At 44.3% G+C, this 13,339-nt stretch overlaps 1 protein-coding gene across 2 annotated transcripts; it reads right to left on the minus strand.

The window, feature by feature from the left end:
- Nucleotides 1–8,924: 8,924 nt before the first annotated feature.
- AMER2 (APC membrane recruitment protein 2) lies at nucleotides 8,925–12,950 on the minus strand. 2 transcript variants are annotated; one of them, XM_037003946.2, is made up of 2 exons: nucleotides 11,804–12,950; nucleotides 8,925–11,455 (listed from the first exon to the last, which is right to left on the minus strand). In XM_037003946.2, the coding sequence occupies exons 1-2, from the start codon at nucleotides 12,555–12,557 to the stop codon at nucleotides 10,587–10,589; spliced, it is 1,623 nt and encodes a 540-aa protein (XP_036859841.2). In that variant the 5' UTR covers nucleotides 12,558–12,950; the 3' UTR covers nucleotides 8,925–10,586. The 2 variants fall into 2 exon arrangements, with proteins under 2 accessions (XP_036859841.2, XP_036859840.2); XM_037003945.2 differs by having other exon boundaries at nucleotides 8,925–12,950.
- Nucleotides 12,951–13,339: the final 389 nt, after the last annotated feature.

Here is a 13,339-nt window from a genome sequence, read left to right on the forward strand (position 1 = left end):
TATTATATATGTGTCCAAATGTGTTGCTTTAATCTTCATCCTTACTGATTTCATGCTCCATCTTTCAATTACCAAAAAGTGTCTACAAAACTGTCCTTCCTCCCTGACGGTGGTTTAACTATCCCCTATTTGGTCCCCAGCCATTCTCGGGCCATGAAACCCAGTTCTAGGCCTCCAGGCATCAGTAGTCACACCCTAAGGATTTTCTGGCTTCCCTTCCTTGATAGCTCACCAATATATGTAAAGAAAAAAAAGTGAACTTTGTCTGGCATTTTTAATAGTACTGTACAAAAAAAAAATGTTAACGCTATCTAACTTTCAGTATTGCCAGGAACACTTAAGATCTCTAAGCCTCACTCTTTCGTTGAAAAATGAAAATAATATCTGAGGTTGAAGCTCCTCAGAAAATGACACCAAGACAGAGACTTGTCCACAGGGAGTTTTTCTGGGAAGCTTAAGGGAAGCCAGTGTTCTATCTCCCTTGCTCACACCCACCAGGCTGAGCACAGAGACTAACACATGAAGTATTTGATAATTGTTTACCCAGGAGTATAAAAATCTTAGAAGCCAAAAAGGGAACTAATCTTGCAAATCAGAGACCTAGAAACCAGAAAAACATGAAGAGCTGATCTTAAATGGAACCCACTCCCAGAAGGAACACAAATACGTACTTGGCTGCTTCCACCGGCAATAACAAGGAGAAAGGGCTGCGTCTGCAGCCTTGGGTCCAGGTCTTTGCACGTTTCTATTCTTTCTTAGGAATATCCCTTCTGTGATCTTATCTTTTGTGGCCCAACGCCACTGCGGGTTCATGAGCACTGGCATATCCTAGTCTGTGCAGGAGTCAGTGAGTACAAAACACACATGGTAGGAAACATCCAAGGGCGGTTTTGCATTGCTTCGTTCTCTTGGTTCAGATACGATATTAAATGCTTCCTCCGACACAAATGCTTTCACTCCTCTTTGGTTCACTGGGGAGTTACTTCCTCGTGATTCTAAAGCTTCAGCTTTAAGTTCTCCACACAGTGACACAGCATAAATGGTAGAAATTGTGCATGCTCTTGAGCCACCCCCCGTGAAGGGCCATACCGGAGACACACACACACACACACACACACACCAGCCAGTCCAGTGCACCCGACAACCCGCTCCGTGTCAGAATAGATGGTGTTTCTCTGACCGAGCACAGGATGAGATGGCTTGGAGTTTGGGGGCCATGTCATATGAAAGCAGTGCTCCCACTAAGTTCCAGATCCCACATCCCAGGCGGGGCACAAGGACGCTCGCCGTGTCAGAAGTGTTCAGGAACCCAGGCCCATCCAGAGCAAAGGCCTTGCTTCTTTCCTTGCTTGAAATGGCAGAAGTTGCCATCTTGCTTAAATTATTTTCTCTCTCAAGCCCATATAGTTACAGTTTTTCAGGTCAAATGCATCAGTGCTTTCCCTCCACTGTATTAAATCACCCAGCTCGCTGCCTTCCAGTACAGTCGCCCTGTGTCCTAAAGCCTCTTGTTTGGTGTCTGGGGGAGGAGGCTCCACTCTGGTCCGGCCACCACTGTGCCTGGAAACTGCCCTTTTAGCCGCCAACTCCTCACTCGACTCAGCTGCTCTCCTTGACTTGTCCACTAACACGAGGCTTTTCTCCCAGTCTCTCCTAATCATACCCAGGGTTCTAATTTCAGAATAATGTGCCTCACAACAAGACACCTAAGGCCACCTCTACTCCCATTTGTTCCTTGTTTGTATATAAGACCTTGGCGGCTCTACAGCTCCGCCCCGATCCGGGAAGTCCATAGTCATCTCTATCCTGCCTCACAGCAAGTTCTCTCTTCAAGAATATCTCAGCTCCAACCCATGAAATTTTCGTTTTTACAAATGTCCTTTCTTTAAATAAAAGGAGTTAAGTGAACACGGACAAAAACCTATGTCTTCTACACCCATCTTTCTGAAAGTTTAAGAATGCAAGAAAGTATAATTATCTTATGAACTAAATTTCATGGTTTTCATTTCATAAAAGAGGGAACTGTGGCTCACAGGGGCCTGGATTCACAGAGCTGGTAAATGTCCAAACCGGAATTCAAACCCGGATTCTTATTTGGTTCCCAAAGCTGGCCTCTCTGTGCCACACTGCACTACTTCAACAGAGATTGGGTTCAGTTCGTTTGAAGTGCCTTCCGCGTTAACTCCAGGAAGAGGGAAGCTGAAGGGGCTGGGAGAAAAGGGGAGGGGGAGCAGAAACGGAAGAAAAGGGGAGGGGGAGCAGAAACGGAGCAGAGGTGCTGTGAATTTCTCTCGCTGGCTGTGGTCGGCTCATGTTATATTCCCTCTGTTGACTGTGACTGCTCAGCTGCTCAGCTCTCTTTTTGGCAGTTTTTATCCTTATCATATTCTACAGATAAATATGAATTTTTCTTATTATTTAAGAGAAATGTAGACCACAGTAGTGTGAATAGCCTATTCAGGGAGGCATATTTCAAGACAATTTATGCAGCCTTCAATTCTTATTTTTCAAACATAAAATAGTGCAACCTTATTTTCTTCATACTGAGTTTCAAAATACCATGGATTGGGACTGTTAGACACATGACATGAAAACATACCCCCAAAACAAAACAAAACAAGGAACAGCTCCTTAGAAAGACCCCAATTGGATGCTCCCCACAGTCAGAAGATTTACCGGCCTCGTATTGGGTTATAAGGAATGGGGATTTTCTGGGTAAAGGTCCATAAATCACATCAGAGTCAGAAACTGAAAAGCTTTTCAAAAGGCAACTGCCCAAATCAAATAATGGTTTTTCACTTGTTTACAAAATGTGGAAAGAAATATGGGTCTCTCCCTCAATTACACACACACACACACACACACAGACACACACACACACACACACCACTGTCATTATCATCAGCATTAGGATAAAATCTGAGAATCGAGAAACAGAATTTACTTTCAACATAAAGCAGCAACGAAATTTATTGACTGAATTAAACACAACAGTTAAAATGGCAGTGTTGTATTTTCATTTTAAGATGTTGGAATGAAACAAGAAAAGTGCTATTAGTCCAAGCTTCTTACATTCATTAAAAGAGTGACTATCAAAAACAGCAACATGCACAATGACTCCTATGCACAAAATGGAATTATATCAACAAATATACAAAATACCCAAAATAAAATATTTACAAGGTTTAAAAATATAAACATTGGTTCATCTATCCATTAAACCACTGGAGTGGAGAAAGGAGAAAAGACCCTATTGCTATTTAGAATCCTTTTTCAAAACAAGTTTTAAAAACATAGAGTAGTTCTAAGACACAATTTCTGATGTTTTAGGGCAGTGTAACATTCTATTATAAAAATAATATCTATAAACCTACTAATAATTTTCTTCCTGTGCACAAAAATAATAGAGCCAAAAGCTTGTCCTCAAAGACATGCCTGACTTTCTGGATAACTAATTATAGAAATGGAGTTTCTCATTTGGGTTTTCTTTGTCATTATTTTCAAATAACCTGCAGTTCCCTATATTACACTGAGTTATTTCATATAAATAACTTGGACAAAACCTGAAGTTAGCAATGAGTCTGGTAGATAGCTAAAGTCTTGTAAAAATGGCAGGAATTTACTTTGCCTAAAACCATCAAAACCCTTTTCCCTGATAACTTTGATGAAACTACCACTCTCAGATTCTTCATTACACTTATCCTGGGAACAATAAAAATGTTGTATATTACTTTGTTAGAGTTTCTTCTCTTCTATTTAGAAATAGCTGTGTAGTTGGGGATCAATGGTTATAATGTAAATGTTTGAGAAGATTCACTAATTCCTTTAGGCTTCCTATGGCCATTCCACGACATACTGACTGTGGGTCTCTTCTATCCATTCATGCAGTTTGACCAGATATTTTTAGTATTCTGCCTTGTTTATTATGATGAAGGTAGGTATCTGAGAAAGTTTACTATGTCTCCAATAACCAGTAACCTAGCCTGTATTTCATTAAAAATGTTATCATCTCACCTAAGAAACAATGTTACTCTACCCTATTATTGAATAATTTCCAAAAATCACCCGTTTACAATTCAATAGAATGACAACCTACTACTGAAATGTGCCACGGCATCTCCCTAAAATCAGGTCAAAAATTCATTTGAAAGGCATTTTACCAAGTGTAGGCAGCCCATATATTAGTCAAATAACATCATTAATTGTGACCATCGTACAACTTCAAACAGATTTTCCCTCAATACTGACAGTGGCATCTTAAAAGAATCAGAGTGGAAGACATCTCAGGTTGCATCCTGCCAGATTCACTACTGAAATTGCTTTTGGCTTTATTATTGACAAAGCAGTCTTCAGATTATACAATCTACAAGTAGATCTGCTAGTATGTAACTCCAACATTATTGGTGAATATGGTCGAAAATTTTGACTGGCCCAGGTGAGAAAAAAACCTGCTAGACTCTGAAATCTATCTTTCAGACTCGCATGTATAAGAGCCACCAAATAATTAAAAAAAAGCAAGTTCACTTTAACTCAAATAGTCATCATTTGAATGGTATCCACAATCATAAACATCTGGGTAGCTCTTGCAATTCAGAACTTTGACCAGTTTCTTACTTAAAACAAGTTATACAAAAAAATTCATCATATGGCTCAATTAGATTTATAACTGAAGTATGAGTTGTAGAGTTAGATTTCCAGTTCAAATTCTGTTACTTATTAAATGGGTGGCTTTGGACAAAGTAGTTCACCCTTATGAGCATCATTTTCTTCCTGTGTAGAACCATCTTGTGTGGTTCTTATGAACAGTGGAGATAATGCAAAAAAGAACACAGACATCATCCCCCCCCACACACACACAGTAAACACATGGTATATGTTAGTTGTTTTACTTTAATATAAAATACTCAAATTCACTGTGGCTGACTTAACATGTGTTCAGTAAGTATTAGTTGGGTGAAATAATGAATCTGAAAATATACGGCAGGATTCGATGGCCGTAGACAGAACATAGGGTGGACTACTTTTGAAAGAGCCAGGGGCTTATCTCTAAAGTTCAGAATTGTATCCAGGCAAGGGAACACTCAGCTAGTTACTATTTAAACAAACGACACAGAACACCCAGAACAAGCCTAGACTGGGCTTCAGGTGGAAAAATAAGTGAAACGTGCTTGGAAGGATTGAAATCCTATAGGGAAGAAGTGTCACCATGACAACAGAGGAGATTTCTGTCTATATGTTTGAGGTTCATCCCAAGGAGAGGACACCTCCAAAGGAAGGCAGCTGTTTGCCTATTAACTGAACAACGGTACCACGTTACCTTATTAGCGGTGTGAGCACAAAACCAATTATTAGCTTCATGACGGGGTTAGTTTTTTTCTATTGAAAGTGAGCTAGTAATGACATTAAGCAGTTCTTAGCCCATCTATTACCACAAGTCACCAGAGTTTCTATCCTTTTCCCAGAGACTAGGTATGGGGAGAGAGAGATGGGTGGGGGAAATGATGGAATGGGATCCAAACAAACAAAAAGAATGAATTAAAGGTGTCACATCAGGGAGATAAGATTACCCGACTCACGTGGCTCTTAGGAAGACTAAGTAAATATGTGTAGAGCTCCTAGAAATCACTGGCACTGAGTAGGTACTCAACAAGTGTTAATCATTGTTATAATGAGTATGATTATTTTTAGAAGGAATTTGTGTGGCTTGCTCCATATCACCCTTGCTGTGTTGAATCCCATAAACTATAAGCAACAGATACAAAAATTGGTAGGAAAAATAAAAATAAAGATGTTTTAATGAATATTAAGAAAGTCCAATTATAATACAGCCATGTGTAAACTGTAAACAAAATAGGTTTTTATTATTAGTATATATACCCCATGAATATGGATTGCATTGAATTAAAGTAAGTATCAGTCATAAAATGGGTCCAGGTTCAGTTCTGGAGGCTTTGTGACCATTTTTATACTTCCTTTATCAGTTTGAGAAGGAATTCCTTCCTATAATCATGAAACTATCTTTCAGAATCCCGCCTTGAAAGCCTTAACTGCAGGGAGCTAAGAACGTTCCTTTTAAGTGGCTATTGTTGCAACAGTCACTTTAGACGCTTATCATAGCGGAAGGGCTCTGAGACGCAATGCATGCAGCCTCCTAGAGTCTTTAGAGAAGGAAGGGTGACTGCCCTGAGGAGGAGCCACACTTACTTTCTGACAATGTTACAGCCACTTTTTTAAGTAAAGTAAATGCCTGCCTCTTGATTTCCCACACAGGTATGTGAGATACCAGCCTGCCACTGGCAGCATTTTGGTCTCAAATTGTTTTATAAATATTTATGTGTAATGAATTGAAAATTCTTAAGGCTGAGTTTATAGAATTAAGAACTGTGTTGCTCATCCCTTGGTCTGCCTAGAGAAGGAGAGGGAAACGGGTTTGGTCCGAGGTATTTCGGTTTCTCCTCCAGGAACTCTGATTTGGGCTTGCAAGTTCCCATGACCTGGGTGACGTGGACAGGTCTGCGGCTGTAAGATCATGCTCTTTAGTAGCCTGTCCAAAAACCTTTTCTTTGCCTTTGGGAAGTGCTCAGAGCATAATCGCACTCCATCCAGTGCTTTGAGGCACCCCTCTAGTCCTGGGGTGGTAGGTGCTTAGTTCCCACACTGTGCAGATTCAGGTGAACACTGGACTCGATGTGACCCTGGCTTCAGGCGCTGGCAAGGGATCTGCCCTATGCTTAGCAGGAGGTCAATGACCTCTCCCTCGGTTCTTCCTTGCTCTCTACTGCCTACAGAGCTGTGGACATTCACTGCTACTCTCGCTGTAATGAATTCCTTCCTTACCTACAGTCATTCAAGCTGTTCAAGAATTCCTTCTTGATCAGAGTCAAGAACCCTCCCCCAGTTCAAAGTTATAATTTAGGATCTAAAAGCAGGAAGTATGTTCCACTATGCAAATGTCAAAATCCACTACCATCATGAGACCTGTCTCCTTACTGCTATGTGAGGGCATCAAGCAAGAGGAAACAAAGGGAGAGGACAGAGATCTACATAATCAATCTCTTCATACAAGATCAGTGGTAAAAAGTCTCCAAAAATTAATCTGACAAAGACGTAAATAGTGAAAACTCAGAAATCTCCAGGGAATTTTGATACCTGATAAAGTCTTTTTACATTGACAATTGTGCAAGCAGAAGGTTATCTGAATGTTCATTTAAGTGCAAATACCTGCAAACTACTTTGAAATTAATGAATAAACCCTTTCAGTAAATCATCACTTTCTTAGATGTTAAATACTTTGTATTTAAATAGGCAGATAATTTGTGGAAAATGTATCTAAAGGAAGTCCTTAATGTTCTTATTCCATTGTTGTTATTAGGTGAAATAATAAACAGCTTTTTCCTCCTATTATTCACAATGCTGTAGTAAAATTTCTCCCACTTGGAGCTAATGGAATAAAAGCATCGACCACCATTAGTATTGAAGTACAGTGATTCAGTAATATTGTCTGTGTAATGGAGATATTAAAATCAGGCTGTCTTTGTACAAAGCTATTAAATTGACCGATAAATTCAGGGCCAGCAAGTGATCTGACTTTTTCCTCTCCAGTTTGGCCAGCTCTTTGACAGAAGTGACTTAATGAATCAAGTATCTCAGAATCACACATACACAGGAAAGGTGTCATTAGCCCATATTCCATCCTTTCCTTAAAAAAAAATCAGCAATTATGGCCAAATTAGATAATTCATTAATAATAATTGGAATGTAACACTATTAAAGTACTAAAATATAATCTCTATGAACATGAATAAGAGAAAATAGCCCTTGACACAAAAAAGCAACTATGATCCCTTGTCTGTGGCTGGGAAAGGTTTAAGACACACTCCTGCTTTGGCTCCTGATTTCCCATTGAGTGAGTGAGGCTATTTAATTCATCACCTGAATCCTTCATTTGATTGGTGTGGGTGGAATTCTTAAAGACATAGGGGAAAACAACATGAAAAGCACACATAAGAATAAAAATAGAAAATATTTAAAATCTTGTACAACTGGTTAATTGAAAAGCAAGGGAAAATAAGTTAACTTTACGGACACTTTCTTTAATTTATAAAAAGAAGACAGCTTAGTGATGTAAATGCAGAAATAAGTCCCAAGACCATGAAAGCAAAAATAGTTTGTTCCAGTGCTTATAAAGTAGATAGATTGACTTTACTATTGCAATTTTCTTATCAGTCCTTCAGGTACACTTGACTTTCCTGTACAGTCCAAGAAATGATCAAACAGGATTTTGTCATGGATTCATGCAGAGGAGAATAGAACCCTTGCAATAAATTGCACAGGCAGAAAATAAAGATCCTTTGTTTTAAAACAAGGAATAAGATTTATGTTTCTTTCCATTCATTAGGGGAAATGGATGCATTGAGCCTAAATAGTACTATCAGTGTTGAATAAAATGTAAATCCTTTCTCATGATAGAAATCATTTCTAAAATGTTTCCAAGTTTACAGTAGGTGCCTTTGTCCGTTCAGTTTGTGCACAGTTGAGTGCATGAACACGTGTGAGTATGAGTTGTTTATGAATTCCTGGTGGTGTATTCAGAGTGCTTAAGGCTATGTCTGATTGTAGGACATCATCAACAGACATAAGGAAATTAAATATTAAAACACTGCTTTGAAATAACATTAAGGATCTGACACAATGCAATAAAAGCCCATAATCTGACTAATAAATTCAGCAAATCCCTTCCCCCTTTTCTAATTGAATCATTGCAGATTTAAAATAGGGAATGATCTGCTTTGTGCTATTAGCTCAAATTTGTTTTCCCTTGACGTCCATTCATATTGTTCCTTCCTTCATATTATTATTATTAAAATAGATCTTCAAATACTTGCCTTATTCTTTCCTTTATAAAATAGAAAATAAACTTTAAAAACACGTAATGTCACTTCATTACTTAGGCAATCTCTCTAGAAAATGCAAGTTACATAGACATGTTTATGCAATTTACATATGTGTAGTTTCATTTGAATATGTCTAATCTTCCTGACGCCATGAATCACCTCCTAGTAGAAGCTCTGGTCTTTTGATTAAATACACTGAGGAGCATTTCAAAGAGGATATTATACAGTCATTAGATGCTAATAGCATTCTAGGAACTGCTTCAGTTTATCACTCATACTATCTAGGCATTTGGTAACCTTTCTGAAATAAATGTTCCATCTAAAATAATGGAAAACATTCATATAAGTAAACCATTAAAAAAAATTCTTGGCATAAAATGTTTATGATACATAAGCCTGCCAGTGTCATATTCTGAACATATCTGTCCTAATCATAAATTAATAAAGCCAAACTCAAATGACATGGAAATCTATATTTTTCTATTGTTTTTCTTAATATGTTCCTCATTTGGGACTCCCCATGTTGAGGAATGGTTGAACCCCAAAATTTTATAACCAATGTGAAATCTGAAAACCACCGTTGAGGACAAGAAATAAATAGACTCTTACCCAAGACAAGGCAGAATCATTCTTTTGGGACATCAACACAATACACTTGTTTTTTTCTGCATTAGAGCCAAATAACCCATATAAAACAAAAACAGAATTGCTTCAGGTTACAGTACATAAAAGAACATCAATGGTTTGGGGACAGTTATTATATCCAGTTATAAAACCAGATTTTAAACTCGAGGTTACTGACAGATTATAAAATGTTAACCGCTGGATAAACTGTAAAATATGCATTATCTACACATGAAAAGGTTACACTTTATAAATGCTAAAATACTGTGTCTATTGGCATTTAGTGAAATCTTTCCCTGATCCTAATTTCTCACTGGGCCGGGGGGAAAGAAAAAAAAAGAACAAATCTGCTCTACTGAGCTTTTTCTTTCTCCCCAAATGACCTAAACCAACCAAACCCCAACTCTCCTTTATTGTCCCAGTGGTACGGTATTTCCCTATTTGTACACCTAGCAACTGAAGCAGGCAAGTTTTCTTCCAATCAGTGATCCCCTCTGCTCATCAGGTTCAATACCTGCCTTTTCAGCTTTGTAGGTGTTTTCCACACAGTGATACAGAAAAGCGCCCCCCCACCCCCCACTTTTTTTTTCCTGGAAAGGAAAAGGACAAGAAGGAAGGAAGGAAGCAAAGTACCATGGAAGAAGAGGGTTCCCCAGTGTTCCCAGTGGTCCCTCCAGGCCTTCTGCACCTGGCGTGCTGCTTACTTAGGTTTGGTTAGATACTGTTTTCTGCAAAGGCAAGTAAAGGTGACTTCCAAGAAGTGTTCAGTGCATCAAAAGAAAGAAATAAAATAAAGGAAAGAAAGAAAGCAAGAGTATTTTTTTAAAGGTAAAAAAGAAAAATCCTTGGAAATAATTCTCTGGGACTTATCTTGAGAGAAGCCCATGCACGGCACCTCCCTTCAGTGTATCCTGCCCCTGTTGACAGCACAAGACCTCCTTGGTCGAGGCTACTGGGCAGGGCTGGTCCCAAAGGCCTTTCTTGAGGGGAAGCAAAACTCATGTTAGTGGTGTCCGGGGAAAACTGTATTCCTGGACATGCGGTTCATCCATCTTGGCTTGCGAGATTTCACAACTTTTTGGCACTGTCGTGGCACACCGCTGCCCGGATGGTGGTCCCAGCCAAGGCCCGGTTGCTGACCCTGCGGACCAGCACTTTGGAAACCGGGATTTTTGTTCTGGGCAACTCACTCCTGGCTGGTTGCTGGTGCACCACCGGATGGCTGGCTGGAAGGTTCGCGAGGTGCTTGATGCTGATGGGGATTTTAGAGTCCTTCAGCAGACTGCCTGGTGTTCGCAGTGGGCAGGTGATGGTGCCTGGAGACACAGGCTTTAACCGGGACAAGCAGGACGTCTCCTCGTTGGCCGGCAGGGCTGCTGGGCTACTGTCTGGATCGGCGTAGAGGTCGTAGAGCGCGTCGCCGCTGTAGCTGTCCCGGGCGATGGCCGCCTTCTTACCGTTGCTGGTGCCGTCCTCCTCGGGGCCCGGGGTGGTGGAATCCCAGTAGCCCTCGTCACTGTTGGGGATGCCTTCCTGCTGCTCTTTCTCCGCGTGGTGAGGCTCCTCCTCAGAGTGGAGCTCCGTGGGAATCCGGTTGACCCTCCTGTGCTTGGCCGAGGATGCGTCCTTGGCCCCTTCTGCGCCCCTGGCGTCTCTGGAGGCCTCGGGTACCACCTTGGCCTCCGGGGCTGCCACCGCCTTGGCCGCTGCGTCCGGGGGCCCCTGCCCCTGGTCCTCGGTCTGGGACAGCATGTCCCAGAACTCCTGGAGGTAGGTGTCGTCCGCCTCGTCCGGACTCGCCATCTCCTCCCCTCCTCCTTGGTAGGCCACCACGCTGGGGTTCTTTTTAGAGAGAACCGGCTTGCCTGGCCCGGGGGCATGCTTGTCGCAGCTGGGACCTGCCTCGTCCTCTTGGTCTGCAATAATATCTCCACAGCCTGTAAGAGAGTCAAAGCTTTTCAGTGAAGTCACGTCAGAGAACATCAAACAAATACGATCGGCCGATGGGTCTGAGGGCGGGTCGACCGAGGAAGGGTCGGGGACGGCAGACGCCCGGCCGCTGCCGCTTTCGGAGTCGACAAGGGGGACGGTCGTTATCGGGACGTCCCCCGTCCTGGAAGCATCCTCGGCCGCCGGGCCCTCGCCGCAGCCCGGCTCGGGGGGCGCCTGGGGCTTCTCTGCGCGCGGGGCGTCCTCTCCCCGCGCGCCCGGGGCGGCGGGGCCCCCGGGGCTGGCGGGCTGGCGGCCGGGGGGCGCCGGCCCCGGCTCTCCCCCCGCGGGCTCACCTGCTGGGTCCGGGCGCGCGTCCCCGCGGGGGCTCCCCGGCTCGCTCGCGGCCCTGGGCGGCTCCTCCTTGACGCACTCCAGGCTGGCGGTGAGCGACCCCGGCAGAATGAGGCTGCCCGGGGCGCCCGCGCGCCCCTCCTTGCCCTCCTTGCCCCGCTTGTCCTTCTTGTGCCAGCGCATGCTGCTGAAGAGCCCTCTCAGCCCCCTCTTTTGTTTGCCGCCGGCCCTGCTCGCGTCCGCCGGCTCGGCTCTGCCGTTTTCGGGTCTCCCGTTCTTCTTCAGAAGGGAGAAGAAGCTGTGCGACTTGGCCACCGAGCCGCCGGCCAGGGCGCCCAGGCCGGGCGCAGCAGCCCTGGGGGGCCCCGGGGCCGGCCGGCCCCCGCAGTCCCCGCCGCCGCGCCGCTCCTCCTTGCGGCCGCTCTCCAGCACCGCCACCTCGGCCAGCCCGTCGTGGGTCCTGCTCCGCACCATGCCCGGCGCCCCCGAGCCTTTCCCGTCCCCTTTGTTTTTGACCCCGAATATGCTGGGCATGGTGCCACCCGATTTCCTCCTCTTGAATAATTTGAAAGCAGCTTTATTGATCTTCCCCGACGGCTGCTCGGCGGCCGGAGTTTCGGCAGCACAATCACAATGCAAGTCCATGTCTGCCGCGAGGGTCCGGGCCCCGGCCTCCGCCTTCCTCCTGCAGACCCCCGCGGACGCGCGGACGCCGCGCGCGCTGACAGCCCCGCCGCCGCGCTCGCCCGTCTCCATGGCAACCGCGCGGGGGAGCGGCTGTCGTCAGCGTGGGCTCGCGCCAGGCCGCTGTCACCGGGCCGCGCACCAGCCCGAGCCGCTCGCGCCGCCGCCGCCGCGGAGGCAGCGCCCAGGGCAGACCCTCTCCCCTCCGCCCAGGGCTTATGCAACACCCTACCCCGCTTCGGGGCCGCCCCGGCTTTGTGCAGCAGCTTGTGTTTGTGGCGAGAGCAGGCAACAGAGCCTCCAGCTGGTGGCAGACATCAGAGTCGCAATTCTGGGATTCAAATTCCGCCCAGTCTTACCCACCTTCAGACTCCTCCTTCAGACCTGCTCCTTCCACAAGCCAGAACCCGAACCCAAACGGCCCCCAAAATGGACCACGAAATCCAACCCAACAACAAAATGCGTCTTCTTCTCACCACCTACCCTGGACTCCACGAGTCTTCCTGCCTTCCCCAAGCTCTTATCATTTCGGTACCGAGCCCACCAGGCATGGAGCGTGTCTGTTTACATCCATGTCTTGTGCAGTGCTGAGCACAATCCCCAGATCAATAACGAATCCTCATTATTGCGGTTCTGATTCTTGCTACCAAAACGCCAGACTTCAGTTAAATACTAATTAGCAACTCTCTGCAAAGAGAGTGTGACAGCTCCGTGGGGTGGAAACTGACTGGTCCTTTGGGACAGCCATGGCTTTTATCCCAGACTCCAGCTACTTGGGGTGAGGTCAGAGAAGCCACTGCCCAGCGTGCATTTGTTCACAGTGGCTGAGTAGAGGACGGAAGACAGTTTGGGAA

This window comes from Manis javanica, chromosome 1 (assembly GCF_040802235.1).
Source record: "Manis javanica isolate MJ-LG chromosome 1, MJ_LKY, whole genome shotgun sequence".
Classification (NCBI taxonomy): Eukaryota; Metazoa; Chordata; class Mammalia; order Pholidota; family Manidae; genus Manis; species Manis javanica.

What these genes read in the sequence shown, in the direction of transcription:
- AMER2 (XM_037003945.2), bottom strand. Translation starts at nt 12,557, where the DNA reads ATGGAGACGGGCGAGCGCGGCGGCGGGGCTGTCAGCGCGCGCGGCGTC.